The sequence below is a fragment of the Sciurus vulgaris genome (assembly GCF_902686455.1).
Source record: "Sciurus vulgaris genome assembly, chromosome: 14".
Taxonomy (NCBI): domain Eukaryota; kingdom Metazoa; phylum Chordata; class Mammalia; order Rodentia; family Sciuridae; genus Sciurus; species Sciurus vulgaris.
Window position 1 is genome coordinate 25,719,338 of NC_136475.1, and position 25,448 is coordinate 25,744,785.

Genomic DNA, 25,448 nt, shown 5'->3' on the forward strand with positions numbered 1-25,448 from the left:
TTCAAACTCAGCAGTGAGTGTGAAATCAATTATGTAGTGACCAGAATTTTACTATTTTATATAAGTAAATAAAACTAAATATTCTGGGCACAGTGGTGTACATCTGTAATCCCAACGAGTCAAGATGCTGAGGCAGGAGAACTGCAAGTTCAAAGGCAGCCTAGGCAACTTTGTAAGACCTTGTCTCAAAAATTCAGGGGGACTGGGGAGATAGCTTAGTTGGTAGGGTGCTTGCCTCCTAAGCACAAGACCCTGGGTTCAATCCCCAGCACTGCAAAAAAAAAAAAAAAAAATTCGGGGGAAAAAAACAAAGAAAAAAAGAAAAAAGGGCTAGGGATAGAGGTCAGTGGTAGAGCTTTTAGGTTCAACCCCAGTATTGCAAAATAAATAAGTAAAAAGAAATGATAAAAGGAAATATAAGAATACATTACCTATTGTAAGAATAAAAAAGGTGAAAATTATCCCATCAAAATTTTCATCTGTACACACACATACACACACACACACGTGTGTGTGTGTACTGTTTCACGATATAAAATATTTCTAATAGCCTTATATCAAAAAAAGGTAATGTGAAAGATACATGTTCTAAGGTATATTCTGAGAAGTAGCATGCTTGAGTCAAAAGAAATGTAAATATTTATTAACTAGAAATTTAAAAAAACTATTTCTGAGCTATATCTCTGACTGGCTAAGTGAAACATACAAAATGACTATAAAGCTTTACTTTCCAAATATCCTTGGCAATTAGTGTCGGAATTAGGTTACCAAAAATTACACCTGGGGTGGGGCTGTAACTCAGTGATGTGTACTCAGTATACACAAAGGCCCTGGGTTCAAGATCCAGCACCAAGGAAAATATTTTCAACTCATGTTAACTGACTCTAATATTTCTTATTATAATTAATTTGTCTAGCTATCAATTCAAAAGAGGATCATTCCAACAATTTTGTCATTTGCATGTTATTATCTCTGACAACACATTTAAACATGTCTTTTTAGTGAATTTTAAAATAATCTCCACTGACTAGTTTTAAAAATCATACCATATCTGATACTTACAATCATTTTAGAACTACTCCATCTTGAAACATGTAGAAATTCAACAACCTTTATAAATAAAATAAGCAAGTTTTCATTATCCTTAAAAGTCACAATTTTATGCACAGAGGTGCATGCCTTTAATCCCAGTGACTCTGGAGGCTGAAGCAGGAGGATCACAGGTTCAAAGCCAGTCTCAGCAACTTATCAAGGCCGTAAGCAACTTAGCAAGACTCTTGTCTCAAAATTTAAAAAATTTAAAAAGGGCCGGGAATGTGGTGCAGTGGTTAATCACCCTGGGTTCAATTCCTGGTATCGATAAAAGAAAAAGAAGGGCTGAGGCGGGGGCTCTGTGGTAGAGAGCTTGCCTCGCACGTGTGAGGCACTGGGTTTGATCCTCAGCACCACAGAAAAAAATAAAGGTAGATATTGTGTCCACCTACAACTAAAAAAAAAAAAAAAAAAAATTATTAAAAAGAAAGAAAAAGAAAAGGAAAAAAATCAGAGTTTTAAAGATTTGGAATTGAAATTTACCATAATTATCAATTTGGTGGGATTTTTTTTTCTTCAGTAAAAATATGAATTTTCAATTATTTATGCTATACAGTTCTCAAAGATATCACTCTTCAGGAGAAAGGTTTTCTAATATCAACTCTTACTTTTCTTCATCTCTTACCTGAAAAGAAAACAAAGTATTCTCTACATTGAAAAATGTAGAGCATGTAAAAATGCAGTAACTACATAAGGCTGTCTTAAACCCGAAGTCAGTTATTTATGTTGCTTGGTAACATACCTAGCCAGAGGGGAGCGAAATGCTGTAGCTGCTGTGGGAAAATCCATGGTCCTTGTCTCAAGAACTGGTTTTCCTGGTATAAACTTTAAGCTGTTGGGGTTTGGGGTATCTTGTGTTTGAATAAACATGTATCTCACTAAAAAAGAAAAAGAAGAAGGGAACATTATTCTAGAAAAAATTTCAGTTAACAAGTTATACACTATTAAGTGCTCATTTTCAGAGAAACAGAAGAATGGCCAGAAAAATCACAACCTAGAAAGCTTTATTTCCCAAATGAAAAAAATAAGAATTTATAAAGACAAGAAGTATAAGATTAGATAACTACACAGGACTTTATATTAATACTTTGATTATTTATATAGTTGTGCTAATCACCAGATTCCAACAATATCCTACACTTAAAATAGGAAGGCATAACATAATTCAGGAGTCATATATATCTATTTTGGGGATTTGGTACCAATAGCTATCGTAGTCCTAATCACCGATTATTTGTTTTAAAAATCTTTGCAGTGCTGCGGATTGAGCCCAGGACCTCATGCTGGGCAAGCACTCTACTGTTGAGCTATACTCTCAGTTCCCCACATCACAGATTGCAATCACTATGATATTAACAGAGTAAAATGTTGCATCCTCTTCTTTCCAAAGTACTACCATTTTTTCAAAGATAATCAAGTTAGCAATTCATTTTAATAACAAATATTTGTTTGCTTATTGTATGCCAGATACAGGATTAAATGCTTAAAATATATGGATACCTTTTACAATCTGATAAAGAAGGTACTGATAGTACCATTTTACAAATGAAGAAAATGAGACTGAGATGTTAAATAACTTGCCCGATGATACAGTTAGAGTATAAAATTTAAAAAATAACATAACAAACACATAATAATAAATAATAAAATACATGTGAATTACTTTCTGGAATGTTTTAAAATATCTTTACAGGTTGATTTCTTATATACTTTTTCTAGGACTATGATTAGATTCAGATTAAATTCATTAAAGCAATAGAGAACGAACAGTATCTTTAATTTCCTACCTTATTATCATAATAACTTGCAGGACAAAAGAATAGCATTGGGGCTTTAACAGTTTTAAAACTATTAAACAAACCCTGATGATTTCTTATTAAAGAAACCTAAGCAAGAAAAAGTTTTCCACCTTAAAGCAGCATATTGAAACAGGTTGACAACAGTATATAATGACAACAAAAATTCATTAGGTACAAACCATGAGCTAGGCATGGTGTTAAGCACTTTACATTTATCACATCCTTTAATCCTACATCTTCCCAAGGAGACGCTATTCCTATTCTCTCTCATTTTTTTTTTTTGTTTTTTGGTGCTGAGGATTGAACCCAGTCTCACACATGATAAGCAAGAGCTTTACCACTGAGTTATAGAGTCCTATCCGATTCCAAAAATTAGGAAACTAAAGTTCAAGGCCACTTAGGTAGCATGTGACAGAGTCAGGATTCAAGGCTGGACAATATCCTAGCACTGACTCTCTTAACCAGTCTGTGTATACTGTCAATCCTTGTCTACCAGTGCCGAGCAGAATAGGAAAATACATTTTAGATCAGTCTTCCTACTCTGTCATAATCTTCATACCATATATTTTAAGAGAGAATAAAATTTCAAAGAGCACCAGTTTTATTTTAAACATGAAAGAGATTAAATTTGGCACACATATGGTTGGTATCACATGCTAGGCAAGTGTTCTACCACTGAGTTACATACCAAGCCCAGAAGTGCTTTTCTTAACTATTAGGGAGAAGGTTCTAGTTTGACAGGCGAGAGTTATTTTTGTACCTCACCATACAGTTCCAGCTAACTGATGTTGAACCATTTCCTACATGGAGTAGAAATTCAAACTAAATTCTCATATATTTTGCTTAAGTCATTGTCCTAATTAGACATCAACTGCTGACATGGTGACCAGGCAAATCCTAAAAAAAGAAAAATGAAAAACAATTGAACCTCAATGTTTAAGTACTTCATTAAAAATATTTATACCAGCAACCAAGATATTCCTCTTAAAAATCTGTGATAAAAGAATGATTTTTCAAATGAAATATTAAAGAAGGGGCTGCTACCACTTTCTGTAAATAAAGAACAGTAGGTTCTGTTAACCCTGGTTCTGAACCAATCATTTCTTGCAGTCTTAATAATTTATTGGTAACCAAAATCCCTGCATACCTTAGGCACTCTGCCAATATTTGAAGAATTAATCTGGCTTTATCCTACTTAATCCACTTGAATAAAATTACACCAATAGAAAGGAAAATTTTAGAAATACTTGAAGGTAAAAATTGTAAATGTTGGGAAAAAAGTAATTGGAGAGCGCATATATATATATATATATGCACACAATCTCATGTAAAAATTATGAAAATTATGACATTCCAACAGAACTTTTATCTTCTGACAATGGACAAGCTATTCCAAAAGACTAATATGAGTAGCTATTTAACAAAATCATTCCAATTACAATCTAAACTTGGTTTAATTAAGTATTTAAAAAATTACTCACATGAGAGTTACAACAGTATAGAGACTGATATAAAATATTTTTTCCTTTTATGCTTGGAATTAAATAGGTACCTAAGTAAATAGGTATAATCTGCCAAACATACAGTGGTGCTTGAAGTCAACATCAATGACTAAAATTGGTGGGTTTCCTATTTGAAAAGTCTAGATGACCAAGTAATTCAGTCCTACAAAACTTAAGTCCAGTTAAACCATTTTGTTCCATCATCCTTGATGGGGAACACCTATACAAACTTTGAAATAATTATAACAATAAGAATATAATTACAATAATTACTAATAATATTCATAAAACTACATAAGCTCTAGAGTATTATTTTCAACCTCTTTTAATGTACCTGTGTCAATTTCATTGAAACATCTGCAAAATTGAAAAATTGGAACTTAATGGGTTAAAGTGATTTGATCTGTTGAGTTGGTCAATATTTATGTCTAAATTATGTGATAATTCAAGGAGACAGGCAAGCACTCCTCTTCTTGCTCCAGTCTACAGAAGGGGTAAGTTCCTACCCTGATTCATATCCTTAGCCAGAGTCAGTCACATTCCAGAATATGGCTATATGAGGGTTCAAGATAGGAATGGAAAGGGGAATAGGCTGAATTCATATGCTTACAGCTTCATAACCACATAGATCCACATTTACACACACACACACTTTCTCTCTCTCCCTAGCCCCGCCTCTCTCTCTCTCTCTCTCTCTCTCTCTCTGGTCCCCAAGCTTCCCTAACCACATTACAATGGTCATATCTCGAATTACTTTAAAATGCTATCTTCATACCTATTTCCAATACTAATGAAAGTCAAAGTGTATAGTATCAGTAAGACAGTAAATAAAACCACAGCAATAAAGCAGGGGGTACAGTTCAGTGGCAGAGTGCCCGCTTAGCATGTTAAAGCTCTGGGGTTGGATCTCCAGCACCTTAAAGAACAAAAACAAAACAAAGCAGATGAACAAGTAACCCCATAGCAATTAATTTCGACAAAGAAAAACTACATTCAACATCCTATGTAAGGTCTGAATGAAAGCCAAAAATTTACTGATTTTAGAGGCATTTGTATCAAAATAAGGAAAGCAAATCTTAAATTACCTATGATTCTTTCAAACACAAATCAATTTGTTAACTTATTATAATACTTTCATTTCAGAAGTCATTTATTGGGCAATCCATGCTCCAAAAGATGTGTTTTACAAGATACTGAAATTTCACAGGTCTACAGGATAAGGTTCTTTCAAATATTTGCAGTAAAGTGTGGTGCTATGATAGGAAAAATAAGACACCATATCTTTTATAAGCCTCTGAATAGAAAATTTGTAAATTCTTATCTTTTATGACCCACAAAATCCTAGAACAGTTCCATTAGTTTCTGAAATATGATTTGTTCTAAAAGTGAAATTTTACCTGTGTTACATAAGGCTGCAGGTAGTGGGAAGAGTGGTCTTCGGACAAATTGATGCAGAGGTTGTTTCTTAAGGGTGTATGCATTCATCATGTGACAGAATCTACATTTAAAAAGAAATTATAAAATGATATGAGATTTAATCTCTTAATGTCAGTTTCTACTTCTCTTAAATAAAAGACATGTACAATTTAAATACAAGTAGCAATAAAAATGATTAGAGAGTGAACTTTTCATTTTCCATCTATAATGTATTTTACCTACTTGGGCAAGTAATACAAACAATTCAAAAACAACAAAAATCAAATGTAAATTCATAGCCTCACTAACTAGAAGTGCACAGGATAATGTTAACATCCAGGTGTAAGAAACAGAAATGTATCCATATTAGTGATATAAATCTGTAACCGGGTGTGGTGGCATGTGCCGGTAATCCCAGCATCTCGAGAGGCTGAGACAGGAGGATCGAGAGTTCAAAGCCAGCCTTAGCAAAAGCAAGGCATTAAGCAACTCAGTGAGATCCTGTCTTTAAACAAAATACAAAATAGTGCTGGGGATGTCACACAGTGATTGGGTGCCCCCGAGCTCAATCCCCTGCCCCCCAAAAAAATCTGTAGCTAGTCTTAGCCATTTAGTGAAACCCTATCAATTTAGTGAGACCCTGTCTCAAAATAAAAAATATGAAGAGTTGGGGAATGTGACTCAGTGGTTAAGTGCCCCTGGGTTCAATTTCCGGCAACAAAACCCAACAACAAAAACAAACAAGAAAAAACTATAAAAAGCTATACACTTTTAACTTTTTCTTGAAAAAAAATTTTAAAACTAGGTCATAGAATCATGTGCCTCAAAAATGATAAAGGAAAAAAGTATACACAATGAAGAATTCTCCTCTTTTTTGTCCCCTATCATTGTATTATCTAGAAGTAATCTATATCACCTGTTAAAAATATAGGCAGAGGGGCTGGGGTTATGGCTCAGTGGTAGAGCCCTTGCCTAGCCTGGGTGAGGCCCTGGGTTTAATTCCCAGCATCAAACACACACACATGCACACACAAAAAGTACAGGATGAGTATTCCTAATTGGAAAATCTGAAATGTTCCACAATCTGAACTTTTTTTTTTTTTTTTTTTGGTACTAGGGATTGAATCCAGGGCACTCTCCTATGGAGATATATCCCTAGTCCCCTTTTTTTTAATTTTGAGACATGGTCTTGCTAAGTTGCTGAGGCTGGCCTCATATTTATGATCCTCCTGCCTCAGTCTCCCAAGTTGCTATGATAACAAGTGAACAAGTGCTACCATGCTCAGCCAAAACCTGAAAATTTTGTGCATCAACATGACACTTTACCTCATCTGATGGGTGACAATCAAAATGCAGGCACACTAAAAATGTATAAAATTATAGTTTCAGGTCATTATATATGAAACATAAAATGAATTTTGTGTTTAGACTTGAGCTATTACCAAGATAGTTCATTATGTATATGCAACTATTACAAAACCCCAAACCTGAAAACTTCTGGTCTCAAGCACTTTAAAAATTTTTCTGAATTTTATTTTATTAGTAGTATATTAGTTAAACATAATATAGAGATTAATAGATATAATTATACAAGCATAGAATAGAATTTGTTCCAATTCAGTTCCCAATACTTCCCCTTTCCTCCCCTCCTTCCTCTCCCACTTCCCTTTCCTCCACTCTTGGCTTTCTTCCACTTATATATTTATATTTACATATAAATATATTAATATTTATTTATAGTTTCTTTTTAATCAGTGAATTGTGGATATTCTAAAGGTGAGATTCCCTGTGTATAGACACATGTGTACACAGGGTAGCTTATTTCATTTTCCCATCCCTCCTCCCTCCCCCTCAATTCCCTTCTCACTTTTTCATGTGGCCCCAAGCATTTTGGAAGGAGGTACTTAACTTATATTTCAATACTTCAAAAAGCCTTACTAGAAAGAATACTATTAACCAGTCAAAATAAATAAATAAAGGTGTGAAAGGAATATCAGTAGAGGAGAAAAAAAGAGGAGAGGAGAGGAGAGAAGAAAAGGGGAGTAGTCATGGGGACTGAAATTAAATTCTGTGTACGTATAATTATGTCAAAAGGAACCCAGATACTCTGTATAAATATAATGCTCTAATTTTTTAAAAAAGTGTAGTATCATTCTCCAAATTGCTGAAGCAGTCAACAATCTCTACATACTTTCTGACTGGCATTAATTCAATGTTGTAACTATATTTCACTCTGATAAACTTATTTCACTCTAACAGAGAAGCATGAATTGGCTATTGTCATGGCTTTTACAAATTAAAAACAAAGGGATGAAGGAAAACAGACACTAATGGAAAAGAAATTAAAAGGACACTTTAGTAATGAAAAAAATTTAGAACATGATGACAGTTACTTTAATATCCAATTTACTTAAAAGTATCCATTACAACTGTCCTTTCATAAGTTCCACTGAAAGACTTTTACCACAGGGGTTGGTCACTGTCATGAACACACACAGGATCACTTATTCAAAAACATGTTTCTCTGATTTTTGTTTGTTTTGTTTTGTTTACCAGGGATTGAACCCAGGGGCTCTTTCCCAGCCCTTTTTATATTTTATTTTGAGACAGGGTCTCACCAAGTTGTTTAGGGCCTTGCTAAATTGCTGAGGCTGGCTTTGAACTCTCCATCCTTCTACCTCAGCCTCCTGAGCCACTGGGATCACCTGCGTTCAGCACCACATCCAGCTTTCTGGATATTTTTCACATAAATAGGCAGGAAGCAACAAATAGGGGCTGCACCTCAGTTTTCCCTTACAAAATCAGAATTTGCTTGTCACAAAGAGTGAGCACCAACTAAGTGGAATACAGTTAACCTAAATTTCTTTACTGACATCATGGAAACTGTGAAGGCCTGTCTGTCACTCTCCATGGTAGCTCAGAACACTCTGACAACCAGGTTTGCCACCACTTTCTCATTATTTGCTAATATGTCCTTTCTTACTAAACTACAAACTTATTAAGGAGAGAGACTAGCCCCTGTTCTTCATTCCAAAAATGAGATTACTATTCCCAGCTACCTCATAAAAACTGGGTATATCTCTTATCATCCCAGTGAAGTGTTTACGCCAGTCCCAAGCCATGCAATAAGTGCTCAATAAACGGTAGTTAATACCGTTATTATGTAAATAGTTCATAATTACATAATTATTATTGTTATAATTCATCAAATGAATTATTATGAGTCTAAATCTCCCTATGAATAGGCAGGAATTCGAAAATGGACAGGAAAACAGTATTTCTGTCCAACTCTGAGAAAAGGCAGTGGAGTGGATAAATCAGAAATATATTTTGACTGAAACAGGCTTGAAGTCTAAAAAAAGAAAGCAAGAGTGAACGAAGTTATTGAAGAAAGATATCAAAAACATGTGGCGGAGAAAGGGGGGTAACTAATGAAAAAGTGTTCTGTAAAACATTATTTTTAGGAAATTCATTTAAGCTTCATGAGCACCATTAACAATAAAACGTCTATACTCAGAAGGTCAAACTCTGTTAGTCCTTTTTCCCCAAAAGTAAAGTGAGGTCTGGCATCTACATAAATCTAGTTGATGGTGACAGATGTCTCTGGGAAGGGAAACTCAAAGGCAGGGCTTAGGGAAGAGGGAGAAACAAGGCAAAAGCAGAGTTCTGCATTCTCCTCGGAGTCCCATCACTGACAAGCTGTGCGACCTTTCTGGGCCTCGCTGGGAAGTGATGAAATGAAACACAGTATTTTCTTCCCTCCGTGTGACATTCTGATTTTGTGTTTAAGAGAAGGGAGTGAATGCACATGGTGGAAGGGCCAGGGGGACAAGGATTTAAAGCCCGCTCCTCCATCCTGTGTCTACAGCCGGTCTCTGTCGTCTCCCCCAGGCACCGAGCCGAGGTTCCGCAGGCTGCCCGAACCACCGGCGCAGAGCTGCCTCCCCGACAGCCACCGGTTTCCCGGCTGCGCCCCGATCGATCGCGGCGACCCCGGCAGATCCAGGGGCTCATCGATGCGCTACCCGCCTCCCCTTGAGAGAGGGTTGACGAGGCGGTGACCGCTCCGCCAGCTAAGCCCAGCGGCCCTCCAACTCGGAGCACGGGGGCCGTCACCTACCGCCTGTGCAGCCCGGCGGCAGAAGCCGCAACTCCCCAGCCCCGCCGAGCGGCTGCCGCCATCATCTTAGTCCGCGAGTGCGCAGTCGCGGACGGGCCCCGCTCCCTGGCCTCGCCGCAGAAACCCTGCGCAGGCGCAGACCCGCCGGGAGCTGGGCTGGCACCGGGAAGAGCGCACCCTACAGGCGGTAGGCGGCGCTTGCGCGGGTGAGCGCAGTGGGCTTTAACCTGGTCCTTTGCACCTGTTGCCTACCTACAACAAAGGCCGGAACCAAGCGGTGTGGGGAAGAAAGTTTTGTTAAGCATGCGCCGGCGCCTTCTAAGGCACGCTGTACTCCTCACGCATGCGCATAGATGTACTTTCGTTTTCCTTCTGGCTGGTTGCTTCGCTGGTGCTGGCCCTGCTGTTAGAATGCTACTCCCTCATGCCCCGGAAAACCTGCCAGTTCCCTCACGTGGCACCTCGCTAGCCCCCTGAGCCTAGCACAGTGATGGCCCCCAAAGACTCCCTGTAGCATCCTTTCTACTGCCCCTTTGTGGTAGGGCTGATGATCTGTTTTAATCCTCCAGTTAGGCTAGGCTTGTTTGTGGACCCACCACTTGGTCATCTTCAACCCCACCACACCGAGGACCCAGCTAGTGTGGTGCAGGTCTTTGCTGGATAAAGTATGAGTGTTGACTAATTTTGAAAGCAAAATACTGTTCCAGGCCTTCCTGGGGTATTCGGTTTTCTAAGGCATGGACGGGGGGGGGGGGGGGGGGGGGGGGGGAAGCATAGGAAGGCCTTATTAAATTCCGGGCCCCACCTTAGACCTCTGAGTCAGAATTTCTGTAGGTGGGACCCAATAATCTGTTTTAACAAGAACCCCAGTTGATTTCTGATGCAGGCTGAAATTCGAGAACCATTATTCTGGAAGGTTGTTAAGAGTGCTGGTTTCTAGAATGGAATCAGCACACCTGTAGTTGAACAGGTGGAGGCAACGCCCTAGACAACCCTGGTGGTTTCTATGGCCCTGAGACACATCTAAAGTGGGAGTGTTCCAGGCCAACTGCCATCCTGGGCCTGGGCTGTGAGTGAACTGTGCCTCCTCTGGGGCCTTAATGTTTTAGGGTTGTTGGTTTGCTTCCAACCACTCTTGGCTGACTCATTCTAGACCTCAAGGCAGTCCAGGGCTTCTACCTTTCCTTTTTTTTCTAGACTCTGAATGAAATATAAAATCTGGCTCTTCACTAGGAAACAAGTTTTCATCTCTGCCTTCAGCCTCTTCCTCTCCCATGGATTGCTTCTCATAATAAAAACCATGCTTTGGAGGGCCCATGGAGCATGCTAAGAATCCCAGAGACTCTGGAGGTTGAGGCAGGAGGATTATGGTTCAAAGCCAGCCTCAGCAATTTATTGAGGCCTTATCAACTTAAACAAGACCCTCAGCTTAGGGAGATCCTGTCTTCAAAGTAAAAAATGGCTGGAGATAAAGCTCAGTGGTAAAGTGCCCCTGGGTTCAATCCCCAGCTCCAAAAAAGAAGAAATACATAAACAAACAAATAAATAAAAACTGTGCCTTGCCCCAAATCTTCTTCCACCTTCTCTTCACTTCAGCCAAGTGGCTTAAAGAAGTTGTCTTCACCTTACTCTACTTTTTCATCTCCCACTCCTCAAACCACTGACACCAGGCTTTTGTGTCCATGGTTCCCCCTGTCAAAGGCAAAATTACAATGATTTAAAGATCTTAATTAGCTTTATTTTAGATTCTAGGGCAACGCTTGACTTCATTCCATAAAAGAATATGAGGATTCTGTTGAGCAAAGTAAAGGAGGTTGGTTTTAGAGAAAGAAAAGTGCTGAAGAAAGCAGAAACAAGAAGCAAAAAGTGGTCATTCCAAAGTTATTTTCCTTGTAAATGAGGGACAAGCAGACAACGATAGGAAAATAACTGATTAGTTAACATCAGGTTATTTCAGGTTTCTTCTTTTGTATAATGATTAAGCAAGGGGAACTTAAGTTATTTTTTCTTTCAAAAACTGGATTTAAAAAATTGGACTGGGGATATAACTCAGTGGTAGAGTGCATGCCACCCTCTACCACTGAGCCCTCAAAAAGTATTTATTTAGTGGTGCTAGGGATCAACCCCACAGCCTTGTGCATGACAGGTAAGCACTCTATTACTGAACTACACCCCCGGCTCTTCAAAAAATATTTTTTTGAATTAATGAATGAATGGAGTCACCTCAACCCTGTGTCAGATTGAATATGTGCATTCAAATCTGTGTGATGATTGTATGGAAAGCAAAAAGAGAGGGGCAAGAAGGGAAGAATGGTATGGTGTGATTCACCCCTCATCTGGTGCAGTGCCAAGGCAAGGTACTGCATTTTCGGGAGAGGACTGCGTCCAGTGGCATGTGAAGCTGGTGACAATCCAGGAACAGAATAAGCTTTCCTTTCTTTCCCAAGTACACTAGAAGGCAGTTCAAGGAAAAAGAAAAACTACTACTTGTATAGCTCCCTGTCTTTCTCTAAACACACCTTCACACCCCCCACGCGTGTAGATAGACATTCATTCACAATGTCAACTAACAGACCACGAACGTTTTCTCTAATACCATTTATGGCTATGTGTATGGGGAGCTAGGAATTGAACCCAGAGCATGCTAACCACACCCCCAGCCCTAATACTAGCTCTGCAAAGATGTCAACTACATTTTAATTGTTGGCTTAGATGATTCCCAGATCACATGACATGGACCAAAATGTCACATACCCCTTCATCACTCCCTAATTACTTATTGAGTGCTTTCTAATGCAGGCATGTGCTTTGTACCGAGGACTGAAGCAAATGCCCTCCAATATCCATTTTCATTTTCTTCCTACTAGTGAACACTGACTTTATTCAAACAACGAGTCCAATTTTAACAAACCTATTTCCCAGCCTCCCTTGCAACCAAGGGTGGTTGTTTTAGTCAGCTTTTTTTTTTTTTTTTTTTTTTTTTTGCTGCTGTGACTAAAAGACTTGACCAGAACAACTGTAGAGGAGGAAAGTTTATTTGAGAGTTCACAGTTTCAGAGGTCTCAGTTCATAGACAGCCAGCTCCATTCCTCAGGGCTTGAGGTGAGGCAGAACATCATGGTAGAAGAGTGTGGCAGAGGGAAACAGCTCACATGATGACCAGGAATCAGAGAGAGAGACTCCACTCACCAGGTACAAAATGTATACCCCAAAGTCATGCCCCCAAAGACCATACCGTACCCACCTTCATTACCACTCAGTTAATCCCCATCAGGGGATTCATTCACTGATTGGGTTAAGGTTCTCACAACCCATCATTTTCCCTCTTAACCTTCTTGCATTGTCTTAACACGAGCCTTTGGGGACATCTCACATCCAAACCATAACAGTGGCCCTGTGGCCCTGTTCTTTCCAATAAGATGAATGTAGAAATATGCCAGAGACTTTGCTTCCCTGCCCTAATGGCTGCCCCTGTCCCTGCTTGCACGGTGGTGGGAATGCTGGAGTGATGGCAGCCACACTTCAACCATGACACACGAGTTAATGAGCCAGCAATGTGGGCAACCATCCTCTTCCAGACTCTTGTTCCATGAGAAAGGAAAGCCTCACACTTGCTTATGGCACTCTTTAATCAGACTTCCTCATAGTCAGAGATGGTCAGAATCCTTGGTACAGGGATATAAAATCAAACGAAACAATTCCTGGTCCAAGAGAGCTGCTGGAGAAGCAAGGTCAATCAAAAAGTCACCAGGGGAAGGAAATGCTACCCAAGGGTGATGCAGAGGACATGGGGTGGGTGGGAGAAGTGAGAAACTATTTTGGGGTGAGAGGTGGGTCTGGGGTAGGTGTCACATAAAATAAATTTTTTTTTGCTGAGTGTCTAAAGAAAAATAAAGGTTTAAGATGTTCTGACATGGCCGTCAGTATGGGCATTAATTCTTATTTCTGCCACTATTGCTAGACTGTAAGGATCACTCAGGCATGGCACATTTACCTCCTTAATTTTATTCTGAATGCCTGGCATTTATTTAAAAGATGCTCAAGGTATTTTGGCTGAATTGAAACCTCTCTGAAATACCATAAAACCAGTTGCTCTCTAACATATATATTTTGTTTCATTATTATGCAAATTACTTGCCCTAAGTTTCCCCTTTCAACAATGGTAGGGATCTTTGCTTATATTGGTAACTGATGCCTCTTACATGCCTAGAATAGTACTTGGCATGCAGTAAATTTTTCATAAATACTTGCTCAATGAATAAGCCATTTTCTCTTCCTCCTTCTCCTCCTTTTTGGCTCTGGGGCTTGATCCCTGGGCCTCAGGAACACAAAGCATATGCTCTACCACTGAACTACGCCCTCGCTACGCCCTAACTTCCTAATCTATAAAGTGCCTAACAATACCTACTGAAAATTGTTGGGTGGATTAGAGAACCTGCATTTAAAGTGCTTTGGATTAAGTTTGTCACATAAGTAGCTAGAATGATGCTGTTGCCTTCTCCTCCAGAAAAACCTTGAGTTCCATACCTGACATGTCTACAAGTGATACTCTGTCAGTTCTGCAAGTCAGTCTGCATTCTTGCTAGTGAGAGACTGGTTTGAGCATTTCTGCCATACTCATGAGGCAGATCCAGCACATAAATATTTACCTGAGAACCCTTCTGGGAAAGACTTCCTGGCCTGAGGAAAGAGTCTATATTCCAAAGTTTGACCTAAAGTCAGTGAGCTCTGATGCTGGAATGTCTTCTAGACCAGCTCCTGGGACTCTGCCTGAGGCCAGGGGAGGGGCCTTGAAACAAAGGTGACACCCAAAATACAGGAGCTGACTGTTGTGAGCCCTGAGCCCCAGGTCATGTCTCTTTGTAGCAAGGGAGAGGGGCTTGCAAGAGCATCCCAGCAAAGCGCTGAGGCCAGTCAGACCCTCAGCAGCCTCTTGTGGGGGCAGAAAGGTACGTTCTGGGGGCTTCAGATTTCTGGGGCTGATTTGGCAGCAGGGTTGAAGAAGAAGTAAGCAAATGGCAACAGCAGAATCTGTCCCAAAGTCCAAGTGATCCGAGGAGCGGGTGGAGAGATGTCAGTCTTTGGAGTTTCCACAGGAAGGTGGGGAGGCGGGGCCAGAGAATCCCTGTATGGCAACACCACTATTTCACCCAGAGGCTGGTGAAGGTCTCAAGAAGCAGATTAGACAGATGACAACAAAGATGCTGTGACGATCCCTCTGATTACATACAGCTTTTTCTACACTGCCTTTGTTTCGTTGGTTAAGAGAGATGAAGGAGGGGAAAAAAGCAAAAACTGAAAAACCCCAAACCTCATTCCTCTTGGGTTTGTTTTAGTAGATAAGGAGAATGAGAAATTCCCAAGATAATGAGAGGAAAGGGGAGTGAAAAGGAAGGCCACGCGCACGGACAGCCTTCCCCAGGACCAGCGTTTTGCAGGTGCTGACTGCAGGCAGAGGAGGTGTTTTATCACCGTGAAGGAAACAGTCTCTGGGAGGTGTTGATCTCCTCCAAGGTAAAGCCCCTCCAGACACTGCCCACTGACCCGACTGAAAAAAAGGTCAAATTCCTGAGTGCCCAAGGAAACTGATATGTTCACTAGACCACCCCTCAAAATAACCTATATAAATTCGGTCCCTTTTTTTGTCAGTGGGCTCATTTTCCACCAGGAAACCTAGTTCTATGGGTGCCATTTCATCCCTGCATCCCTCTGAATAAACAGCTGAGATGACTCCTGAAGTCTGTGTCCTGCCTGGTCTTTTTGTGCTAACATGTTTTGTTTTTTAATGGTACCGGGGATTGAACCCAGGGTCTTGAGCATGTATGCACTCTACCACTGAGCCACAGATCCAGTACGTTCCTCATTTTTAAATAACCTGGAATAAATATCTTAAAAGTAAAATTCCTACTTCAGTATTTCTCCGAATTGCTCTGCAAACTGTACAGCTCCCTAGTTTAAACCAGCAATAATTTTATTATGGTTAAGGAAAAAACATTAACTAAATTTGTTTATTCAGATTTCACTGCTTTCTCCTCATATTCTTTTTTCTTCCCGACTACCCCCCTGCCCTTTTTTTTTTTTTGTTTCTTTGTTTCTTTTTGGTACTGGGTGCTCTACCAACAGAGCCACATCCCCAGTCTTCTAATTTTGAGACCAAATCTAGTTAAATTGGGAAGACTGGCCTCAAACTTGTGATCCTCTTACCTCGGCCTCCCAAGTAGGGGGATTACAGGTGTGCATGCACCACTGCCACAGGTAAGACTTTCCTTAGTTTTGATGATCTGACAGTTTTGAGGGGTGCTGGTCAGGTACTCTACTTTGTAGAATATCCCTCAATGGGGGTGTGTCAGATGTTCTCTTGGTTAGAATGGTAATGCGTTTTGGGGAGGATGTCTACAGAGCTGAGAGCCCTTCTCATCACAGGTACATAATCGGCATAATTTGTCACTGGCAGCGTTACCCTTGATCATCTGGCGGAGGTGGTGTTTGTCATGGTTTTCCACTGTGAAGTTACTCCCCAATTCCTGACCATATGTTCCTCTTGGGAAGCATGGCCCACATGCAAGGTATGTAAAATTAAATTGCAGTTCTCTAGAGGGGAATGTACATAAATTAGTTGAAATTTTGTGTTAGATTTGTCTGTTTTTTTCCATTTAGTCAATAATCATTTTCCTATCAGTGGGGGCTCACAGACACTGACTTCATATCTTATGTTATAATCTCTTATCAGGGCCTTTATTTTATTGCTCCAATTGTTCTTTGACCTTGGGGGTTCTTTCAGGCTGGCTCTTGCATTCCTATGACTTTCATTTTACTTTTCTTTTATACGCATTTCTTTTGCTTTCTGGCACTAGTTATGCCATGTTCCTGGTTCATCTCAAATATTTCCTGCTCCAGCCCTGAATCAAGTCATTTCTCCTTGGAGACCCGTCTCCTCCTGTTTGAACATGGGCATTTAGAAACCATGAATGGGGTGGTAGATATGCTTGGGATCCATGTACTTTTCATCATCTTATTCCTTCACCTTCGTCTGCTCCCTCTCTAGATTGTTTCCCCTTCTCCCCTGAGACTAGCTCCTTGAGCATTCAACTGTGTTCAGAGGGTTTTGCTTCAACCCTTCTTGGTCCATGTGCCCTGCGACAATCTCCCTAGTGTTCTCTTTCCATTTCTGTTCAGTCTTCAGTATAGCTAGAGACCATCCTTGTGAACACAATGTTACCAGCTCTTCCTGAATCATGATAAGCTCAAGCTCATTGAAGTCCAATCAGTTATCACTGCGTTATTTTCTCAAACTAGAGGGGAAATAGGCAGACAGGTTCTCCATCACACTATGGATTTTAAAAATTCCTAGATTTCTCTAAGACTTCCATTTTAATGCTGGTCTTTTCAGGAATACTAAAAATTTATTGCTAGGGCTGGGGATGTAGCTCAGTGATAGAGTGCTTGCTTAGTATGCACAAGATCCTGGATTCAGTCCCCAGAATGACAAAGAAAAAAAGTGTATCACCAGGCTTTGTACTAATGAAAGATGCCTGTGGATCCCTCCAATCATAGGAAGATCTCACTTAAGAAAAAACACAAAGTTTAAGTCATTTCATTAGGTTCATTTTAATAAAGTGTATAGGAGTTTCCAACTCAATGATTCATAAAAACTATCAGATACATGAGATAGATCACACCAAGAGTGCAACAACATAAACCCAATAGTCTGCAAGTAAGAGGTATTGCGAGAACTGTTAAGATTGATATTGTGGTCTTTTCCCTTCCTTTTCCTTGTTCACAGCCCTTGAGACTGTTTGCACATTGTTACTTTCTGAGGCTTGATGACCTCAATACTCCTTACAGAGGGGCAGACTTTTTTATTGTCAACTCCAAATACTGTCAGTGGAGGGAGTTCAGCTTTTCTCCAGGGAACAAACATGGTCCTTGACTTTTATTAAATGCTTTCTATTCCCTAGAAACTGACATTTAATGTTCCCTCATTCAAAGGAATGTCTTGCAGGTCTGGTCACTACTGTCACTACTCATAAGTCCTTAGGATAAGCCCTACTGGATCTTACCTTGGAGATAAGATGATGCTTACTTGGGAAGGAGGCTAAGGCAATGAATGGCCCATTTTCCCCACTTCTACTGAAAACAACTTTAGTTCTAACTTTGAGAGTTTGTGCCAAAGGGAACTAACTGAATTTACTTGTACCAGATACTGACAATCACTTCTCGATATTCTTTGGATGTCTTTAAGGGCTATAATTAACGCCATGGAAGAAAGCATAAGGATGTAAGTGTATGTAGACAGACACAGACCCACACTCCATTCACACTCCTCTACCAGGAATCTTTGGTAGACTTAGAGAATACAAATGACTTTCCCTTTCTTAGTGAAAAGACTGCACTGTCTCCCTTCACTTCCAAAGTCTAATCTATTTCGCTTTTTTTTTTTTTGTGGTCCATGCTGGGGATTGAACCCAGGCCCTTGCTACATCTTACTTTAATTGATATTAGTAAAAACCATTTCTGCAATTCCTTGCCAAAGGAATCAGATTTTTCCCCCCAGTACTGAAGACTGAACCCAAGGCTTCATGCATGCTAGGCAAGCGCTCCAACAATAAGCTACATCCCCAGCCCTTTTTAGTTTTTGAGACAGGGTTTAACAAAGTTACACAGGCTGCCCTAGAACTTGTGATCTTCCTGCCTCAGCTTCCTGAATAGATGGTATTGTAAATGTGTGCCACCATGTCTGGTTTCAGATTTTTAAACATGTATCTATGGTTCTAGTATGATGCAAGGCAGGTAACCCTGATGTGATTGTAAGAACATCCTTACTATGAACTCAAAACTATGTCATACACAGAGATTGCTGGATTATGGGACTACTGAACTAAGTCACATATAGCTAACGTTTAACCACTTCTGCCAGCTGTTTTGGAATCCTTTCACACATAAACTTGCCCCTGCATTCTGAAGCATTCTGGGCCGCAAAAGATGCAGGTGGAGATCAGGGTCATGTCTCTACAGAGTAAGGCTGGGATTCTGCCAACTCTCCTTCTAGTCTAAGAGAAATGGAGAAGGTCAGTCATTTCATTGTTTTTGCTGACAATCTCACAGGTTGGGCTGAAATGTAAGAAACCATTTATAGTAGTAAGGAGGGAAGCAACAAAAAGTTAACATGGTCATTCAACCACACCTCCCATCTTCCACTAATATATTCATATGGTCAAATCAGGGGACTGTTGACTGAGGAGATGAAGTGGGAGCAAGAACAAGACAGGTGGAGCCAGGAAGACTTCCAGGGACAGAACAAAAACAATTTCCAACCAGATACTTTTTTATTTTTAAGTATTCTGAAATTCTTCTGTTAGTGAAGTTTTCATTAACAAGTTTTTAAGTGTTCTGATGTTTTAAAAAACAACACGGATTAGTTAACAGGGATAATGGAAAAACTAAGGATTCAAATAATACAATGACATTTAAAATCTTCAATGTTCACTCTTTCAGGCAAGGACTGAAGACCAGAACTCAAGGTGGTTGTGGATATTAATAAGGGGCTCCTGCCTCCTGCAGTCTTCTGTGACTCTAACTTTCTCATCAAAATAACTTGGCTTCCAGATTTTTCAGATAAAACAGCAGTGAGACCAGCAACCACTTCAGAGTTGACCAGGATGTGTTCTCCAATTTCTATTCCAAAGAACATAGCAGAGACCCAAATTACTCCATTTTAAGTTGTTTGTTTCCTGTTTAGGAGAACACTGGGTCTCATCCTTCTTTAATTTCCTATAATAAAATTTCCTATTTGATATAATGCATATATATTATATAATTTGATATGTTTTTTCTTTATGCAAAAAAAATTCCTATCATCACATTCCTCTGGTGATTATACTTATTTAAATGCACTTTCTTTATGCATCAGCAAAATGTCCACCAAGCAGTTGGAAACACGGATGTGCATATGTTCTAAAATGTACTAAATAACTGGCCAGCAAAGCATTAGTATCCTTCTTGAAAGTTAAGAGATCTTGGTTGCCAGAAGAAACTCAGATACAACACAGACCAGTAAACACATACATACTAACCTACACATGAGATTTTCAACTCAATAATAAGTGAGCCCAAACCAAAATAGGGTATATGACCTACATTTCTTTAGATCCTGCTGAGCATCTGCTTCAGCACCAAATTCTGTTCATTTCATTTTCCAATCTAACCAGAGATTTGGAGCGAGTGGGCTATATGCAAGCCCAAGAAATTGGTGAAGTATAACTTCAGTAATTCAATGGTGCCTGATAATCAATTAACAGGTATTCTTTAAGAGTTCATCAGTGCGTGTTGTGGCCTATGCATTGTCTAAAAATGTCCTGGTTTGCTGCTTTTCACTGAAATGAAAGGTCAACAATTCCTATATTAAATGTGTAAAGCAAACAACATACAACACAACTAAAACAAGAAAGTGCAGTACTTGTTGACTATATATTTTCTTTTTCCTCTCTAATATTAAATTGCTGCAGTCTAGTTATTGGAAACATGCATTTGCTACTAATTCAGAACACACTGAACACTCCTGATTTCCCTTAAAAGGTATTTTCCAGATGTCCAGATATAGGATGGCCTCTGGCAAGGCCACTTAATTTTTGATGCATTTATTCTACATCATCCAAAAGTAACTGGTGAAAAGTGAATAAAACCCTACCACAGTATTTGGAATTCATCCATTATTAGCTTGTAATTAATGTAATCCACAAGTCAAAATTTCTTCATGCATCAATGAGTAAGAAAAAAAATAATTTGCATGTGGTTATATTCACTTTCCTATTCAAAGAAGGTATGTCGCTTTCACCCAAGTGAGTCTCTGGCAAACATGAAAAAAGGGTTGCAAATTCATCCTTCACAAATGATTCAATTACATAATAAAATCACCATGATTTTATTCTGATTTGTACCTTGAGATTTAAAATGGCCACTTGATTAGGAGAAAGTGATCAATTAAAGGAAAAACATTTGCAGGGCTGAGGTAATCCTGAATATTTGGAAGAATGAGTTAGAATGACCTCCAACTTTAAAGAGTGTTTTTTTTCCCCCTCTTCTTTTCCATTCTTTCTTTTTTAATAGAGATACATCTCTATGTGTTGCCCAGGCTGGCTTTGAACTCCTGGGCTCAAACAGTCCTCTTTCCTCAACCTCCCTAGTAGCTGGGACTCGAGGCACACACCACCATGCCAGGCAAATCTGTCATTTCAGGCAAGAACTTTCTCTGAATATTCCTATCCTCTGTGCTCATGCCTTTGAGGGCTTCACTTGATAACTACCATAGGAAAAGTTTGTGGTGCAAAGTTCCATATGCATTAGCCAAAGCCGTTCAATGGAAAGACAATTTTGCATACATTATTACACAGGAAAAAAAATCAGAATTAATAATTGGGAGAAGCAAATTCTTAAGACTGAACACTTATCATCTGTTAAAGTGAAAGACAGGTTTCTGGCCACAGTTAAGATCTCAGTTGAAAATTCACTGCTGGTAGCCTTGACATAGTGCCAATTATTTCTCTTTTAACCTTGACATTTGAAATAGATGGAGGAGACTACGTGTTTTAAAGTAGTTGTTCTTATTCTACTGTCTAGATCCTAAATTTTATTTTTTTCATGATGTGGATCAAACTCAGTGTTTTGGCATGCTAAGCACATGTTCTACCACTGAGCTACACTTCCACTCTGCTGAACTTTCCAGAATAGCACACCTAATCAACTGCAGTAGAACTTGGCATTTAGGCTTGATTCCTCAATGAACTTCCAATAAATTGTAAATCACTAAACTCTCCAAGTTTTTCCAGCTAGTGAAGAAATCACTAACATTTACTAGAAGGTGCAGGAAGCTCTCAGGCTGAGATCTGATACAGAGACTCTTTCCATTAAATTGAACTTCCGCAGCAGAATATCTTCCCATTGAGTCAGGTTTTAAGGCACTAAAAATAAATGGTATGAAAAAAGCTAGGAATGAGTCAGATCTTTCCAGAAGTAAAAGACACTTTCAAAAACACAAGCTAGTCACCTGTCTGCCCTACTTTAACATCTAAAGAGGATAGAGAATTTGTAGTTTTTCATGGCTAGCTGATTCAGCTCTTTTTCATTCTCCCAAATTTACATGTCCAAGGTTCATATTTCCTCAAGAGGCAGCAGAGATAAGGATTTGGGAAAAAACAAAAACCAAGCAAACCAACTTTGTAGCCTAGGCTCAAGATTAATGAATTCCACAATGACAGATCTGAGTTTAAGCTACCCAGCTGGTTGGAACTGTAACAAGGCACTCTTATATTGTTGTGAGGCAAAAACATATATTAAAAAAATAATTTTTCAAAACCAGGTAAAGGGAATTTGTTAAAAGCAAAGAGAAAATTCTGGAGGAAAAAAAAATCCACTCTGAACCTCAGTTCCAGCAGGAGTTTCCTACATCTTCCAATGAATTCAATTTTGCCTTGAGAAGAAAACAAAATAAAAACAGGGTTCAAGTTGGTTAGGTCAGCAGGAAAATGCCGGGAAGCGTGATCTGATTGTGGAGGTAGGCATGGTGGGACAGGATTTACCTAAAGGAAAAATGTTTCCGGTGCTTGCGCATGCGTGCACACATACACACACACTCACACACACATACACACGCCCATCTGTGCATCCATACCAATTTACAAAGTGTGGCTGTGGGGAAGGCCCTGCTCACATGATTAGAATGAGCACGGTTTTCCCATCTGTGTGCATTTCTACATAGGAGAGGATCTGATGCACATCACACACCCACGGACATGCACGAGGGCCAGCCTGGCTTGCACACAGACTCAGAAACAGATCCACAGAATTCTTCAAGAGCTTCTGGTTCTACAGGAATGATTAGTAGCTGCAAGATTATACTTCCTCTTGACATGTAGGATTTTTATATTGCTCCTTTCTAGAAATCTCTCCTTTTCCAAGAGTATTAAGTCCCGGAGTGATTAACCGTGACTCTTCAATGGACATTACTTAGGAGTTATAGGAATTAAAACTAGTAATAATATGCCCCTGGGGTTGGGGTGAAATATTCCTGGATTAAAACAGTTTTGTGGGGTAAAGGGAGAAGCAGAGTTGTGGGTGAAGGTGGTAGGGCTCTAGGAAGGAAATTGAAGTGTGTGAAAGTCCAGAAATCAATATAAACAAAATAAAGCATAACTTAGAGGGTCTTCAACCAAGTATCACTGCAACTGAGTTTGTTGACTTGAGGAGACTCTGCTCTGATGCAGGGCATTGAAAGATAATAATTGATGTTATTTCTTCTTGAAAAGGCTCAGCTGGAAGTGGTGTGGTGGTATTGGTGGGATGGGGTAAAGGCAGAGGCCAAGGCTCCGGTACTACTCCTAAGGTTTTTGCTTGCCTGCTTTTGAAGGAAAGGGTGCTAAAGCAAAAGGATCAGCAGCTGGTAGTTCCGTAGTCCTGGAGGAAATGGATGTGATGGAAACAGAGCCAGCTATTGACTGCTTGTTAGTTTGTGAAACAATTTTGTACGCAGCAATTGGCTGGGCTTCTGGGCTTGGCTCATCTTCTGGGCTATAGTGACGGGAATATTTGGATAAAGATTGGGGGCGGAATGGTTTGCCAGCCACAGGGCCTGAGACAGCTTCTTTCTGGGGTGGAAGTTCTTTGTTTCTGTCATTGGGCTGACCCCCAGATTCCACTGAGGTTCCCCTAGGAGAGATGCTGTCAAGATGGTCTATTACTTGTACAGAATGGGAGGGGTGGTTAGACTGTTGCACAAAACCAGTCATGGAATACTGAGTTTGGACAGAGGTGTACACTGCTCTTTCAAGGCCTGAGAGCAGAGGGACATCACCTGTCTGACTGAGGAGACTAGTCTGTGCAGGTGGTTCCTGGGAGGAGCTCTGGATAACTGTTAACTCCTCTACACTTTTCTTCTTGGTAAAAGGAGCTCTCAAGAACACGTCCACTTCCTCTGGCTGGGAAGGAGCTACATTGCCCTTGGAGACAAATGGCGCTTTGGAGAAAATGTCCATGTCATCAGCTGGAACTCTTGAGTTCCTGAAGGGGGCTATGGCAAAGACGTCTGGCTCACCAAGACCGTCGGTGGCTGGCTGCGTGAGGATTTGGAACTGGTTCTTTCTTCCAATTTGCACTGCTTTTGCTTGCCCAGTAGAGACTTCAGGTGGAGCAAAGGCAAGGGTTCCTCCCGGCTTCCCCTGGGAAGGCTTGCAGCTGTCATCCTCCTCTTCCGACTCCATAAGGAGAGGTCGAGACCCACTGCAGTCTAGCATGTCTCCCTCTAGGTCAGTCCCTTCCTCTTCACTGCTGTGGAAAGAGCTGTTGCTTGAAGGGCCATCTCTGGCCAAGTAGTCAGATTCTAAGTTGTTCTGAGTCTTTGTCCCAGGTACTCTGCAGGGGTCTGAATACAGGGGAAGGCCTTCAATGCCCGCTGATTCTTTAAAGTGCTCTACGGTAATTACAGGACAGGGATTGGGCTCTCTCTGCAGACCTAGAAAAGCATAAGATGCAGAATTAATGTGTAGGTCAGTTCAACTGTTTTTGGAACATTTAATAGTCAACCCGCGGCAGAAACATTATGGGAACAAATAATAGATGTTGAAAATGGAAAAGGAAAAACAGAAAAATAAGTCAGGCAAGGAAACTGCATACAAACTGGAACACAACCAATCACTATCTCACATTTTGGAACATGATAGGCACAATGTGCAGGAAAGGAAATGAAGATGTTAGGCACACAGACATTCAGCGTAACTACACAATGCTCCTACTCATGGGGCCAGGCACGGACACCTGCTCTACCTGGCACTGGCTCATCATGGAATGAAAACAAACCCAGTCACTCATCTCCACATATGCCATGAAAGTTTTGGATTATGTAGAAACACTGTCTGGGGACGAACTCAAGTCAGTATCTGGCATGTGGTCATCTGCGCCACATGCTGAGGGACGGACCCTCAGAAAACCAGCAGAGCATGACTGCTCAATAAATGCAAGTTTACATGGTGATTTACATCACCTTCACTACTCAAAGAGCACCGGGTGCCCAAATCAAAAAACTGAAGGTACTTTCTAAGCAGAGTATATAGAATTAAAATCATACTACATAAAATCACCTTCAGCTGGAGTTGCTCTGGAGTTTTGTTTTCAGTCTTCTGAGTTAGCAAAGACCTCCTCTGCTTAAATGAATCCATCACTAAGTTCTTTAAGCAGAAGGAGTAAAATGCATGGGTCATTATGGAGTCTTAGGAAACTGCTATAGGCTAGTCTATGCCTATCTAGGTAGAGGTGCCTCAGGGTGCACTGGCTTTTAAAAATCAAATAGACAATTATCAGAATGCAAGAGTGCTTACCTTCCAAGAAATATTAGCAGGTTAGAAGTATGTCATTGGGCACATGTTAGCAAGAGGGCAGGAAAAAGGCATATGTAACTAAGCAAGAAGAATCCACAGAAAGGACGGTTGGGGGCAGGGAGGGGGGTAAAGGTTATCATTTCATCATGGGCTC

General features: G+C 40.1%; 2 protein-coding genes and 1 long non-coding RNA gene across 21 annotated transcripts in view; 1 reads left to right on the plus strand and 2 right to left on the minus strand.

The window, feature by feature from the left end:
• NFU1 (NFU1 iron-sulfur cluster scaffold) overlaps positions 1 to 10,068 on the minus strand; it is a 31,851-nt gene extending 21,783 nt beyond the window's left edge. The window contains exons 1-4 of one of the 3 annotated variants that reach the window (XM_079110877.1): positions 9,930 to 10,033; positions 7,136 to 7,170; positions 5,791 to 5,891; positions 1,835 to 1,970 (exon numbers count right to left, since the gene is read on the minus strand). In XM_079110877.1, coding sequence (XP_078967003.1) covers positions 1,835 to 1,970; positions 5,791 to 5,891; positions 7,136 to 7,140 — 242 coding nt within the window. In that variant the 5' untranslated portion in view covers positions 7,141 to 7,170; positions 9,930 to 10,033. Of the gene's footprint in view, positions 1 to 1,834; positions 1,971 to 3,651; positions 3,785 to 5,790; positions 5,892 to 7,135; positions 7,171 to 9,929 lie in introns of those variants that run through there. The other 2 variants (XM_079110876.1, XM_079110878.1) reach the window with 2 other exon arrangements.
• Positions 10,069 to 12,367: 2,299 nt separating this feature from the next.
• LOC306644206 lies at positions 12,368 to 19,758 on the plus strand. The gene is made up of 2 exons (XR_013759200.1): positions 12,368 to 13,121; positions 16,384 to 19,758. It is a non-coding gene; the product is annotated as an uncharacterized lncRNA (long non-coding RNA).
• Positions 19,759 to 22,212: 2,454 nt separating this feature from the next.
• AAK1 (AP2 associated kinase 1) overlaps positions 22,213 to 25,448 on the minus strand; it is a 180,540-nt gene continuing 177,304 nt past the window's right edge. For all 17 annotated transcript variants that reach the window (XM_079110819.1, XM_079110822.1, XM_079110823.1 and 14 more), the window contains one exon: positions 22,213 to 24,432. In XM_079110819.1, coding sequence (XP_078966945.1) covers positions 23,303 to 24,432 — 1,130 coding nt within the window. In that variant the 3' untranslated portion in view covers positions 22,213 to 23,302. The remainder of the gene's footprint in view (positions 24,433 to 25,448) is intronic.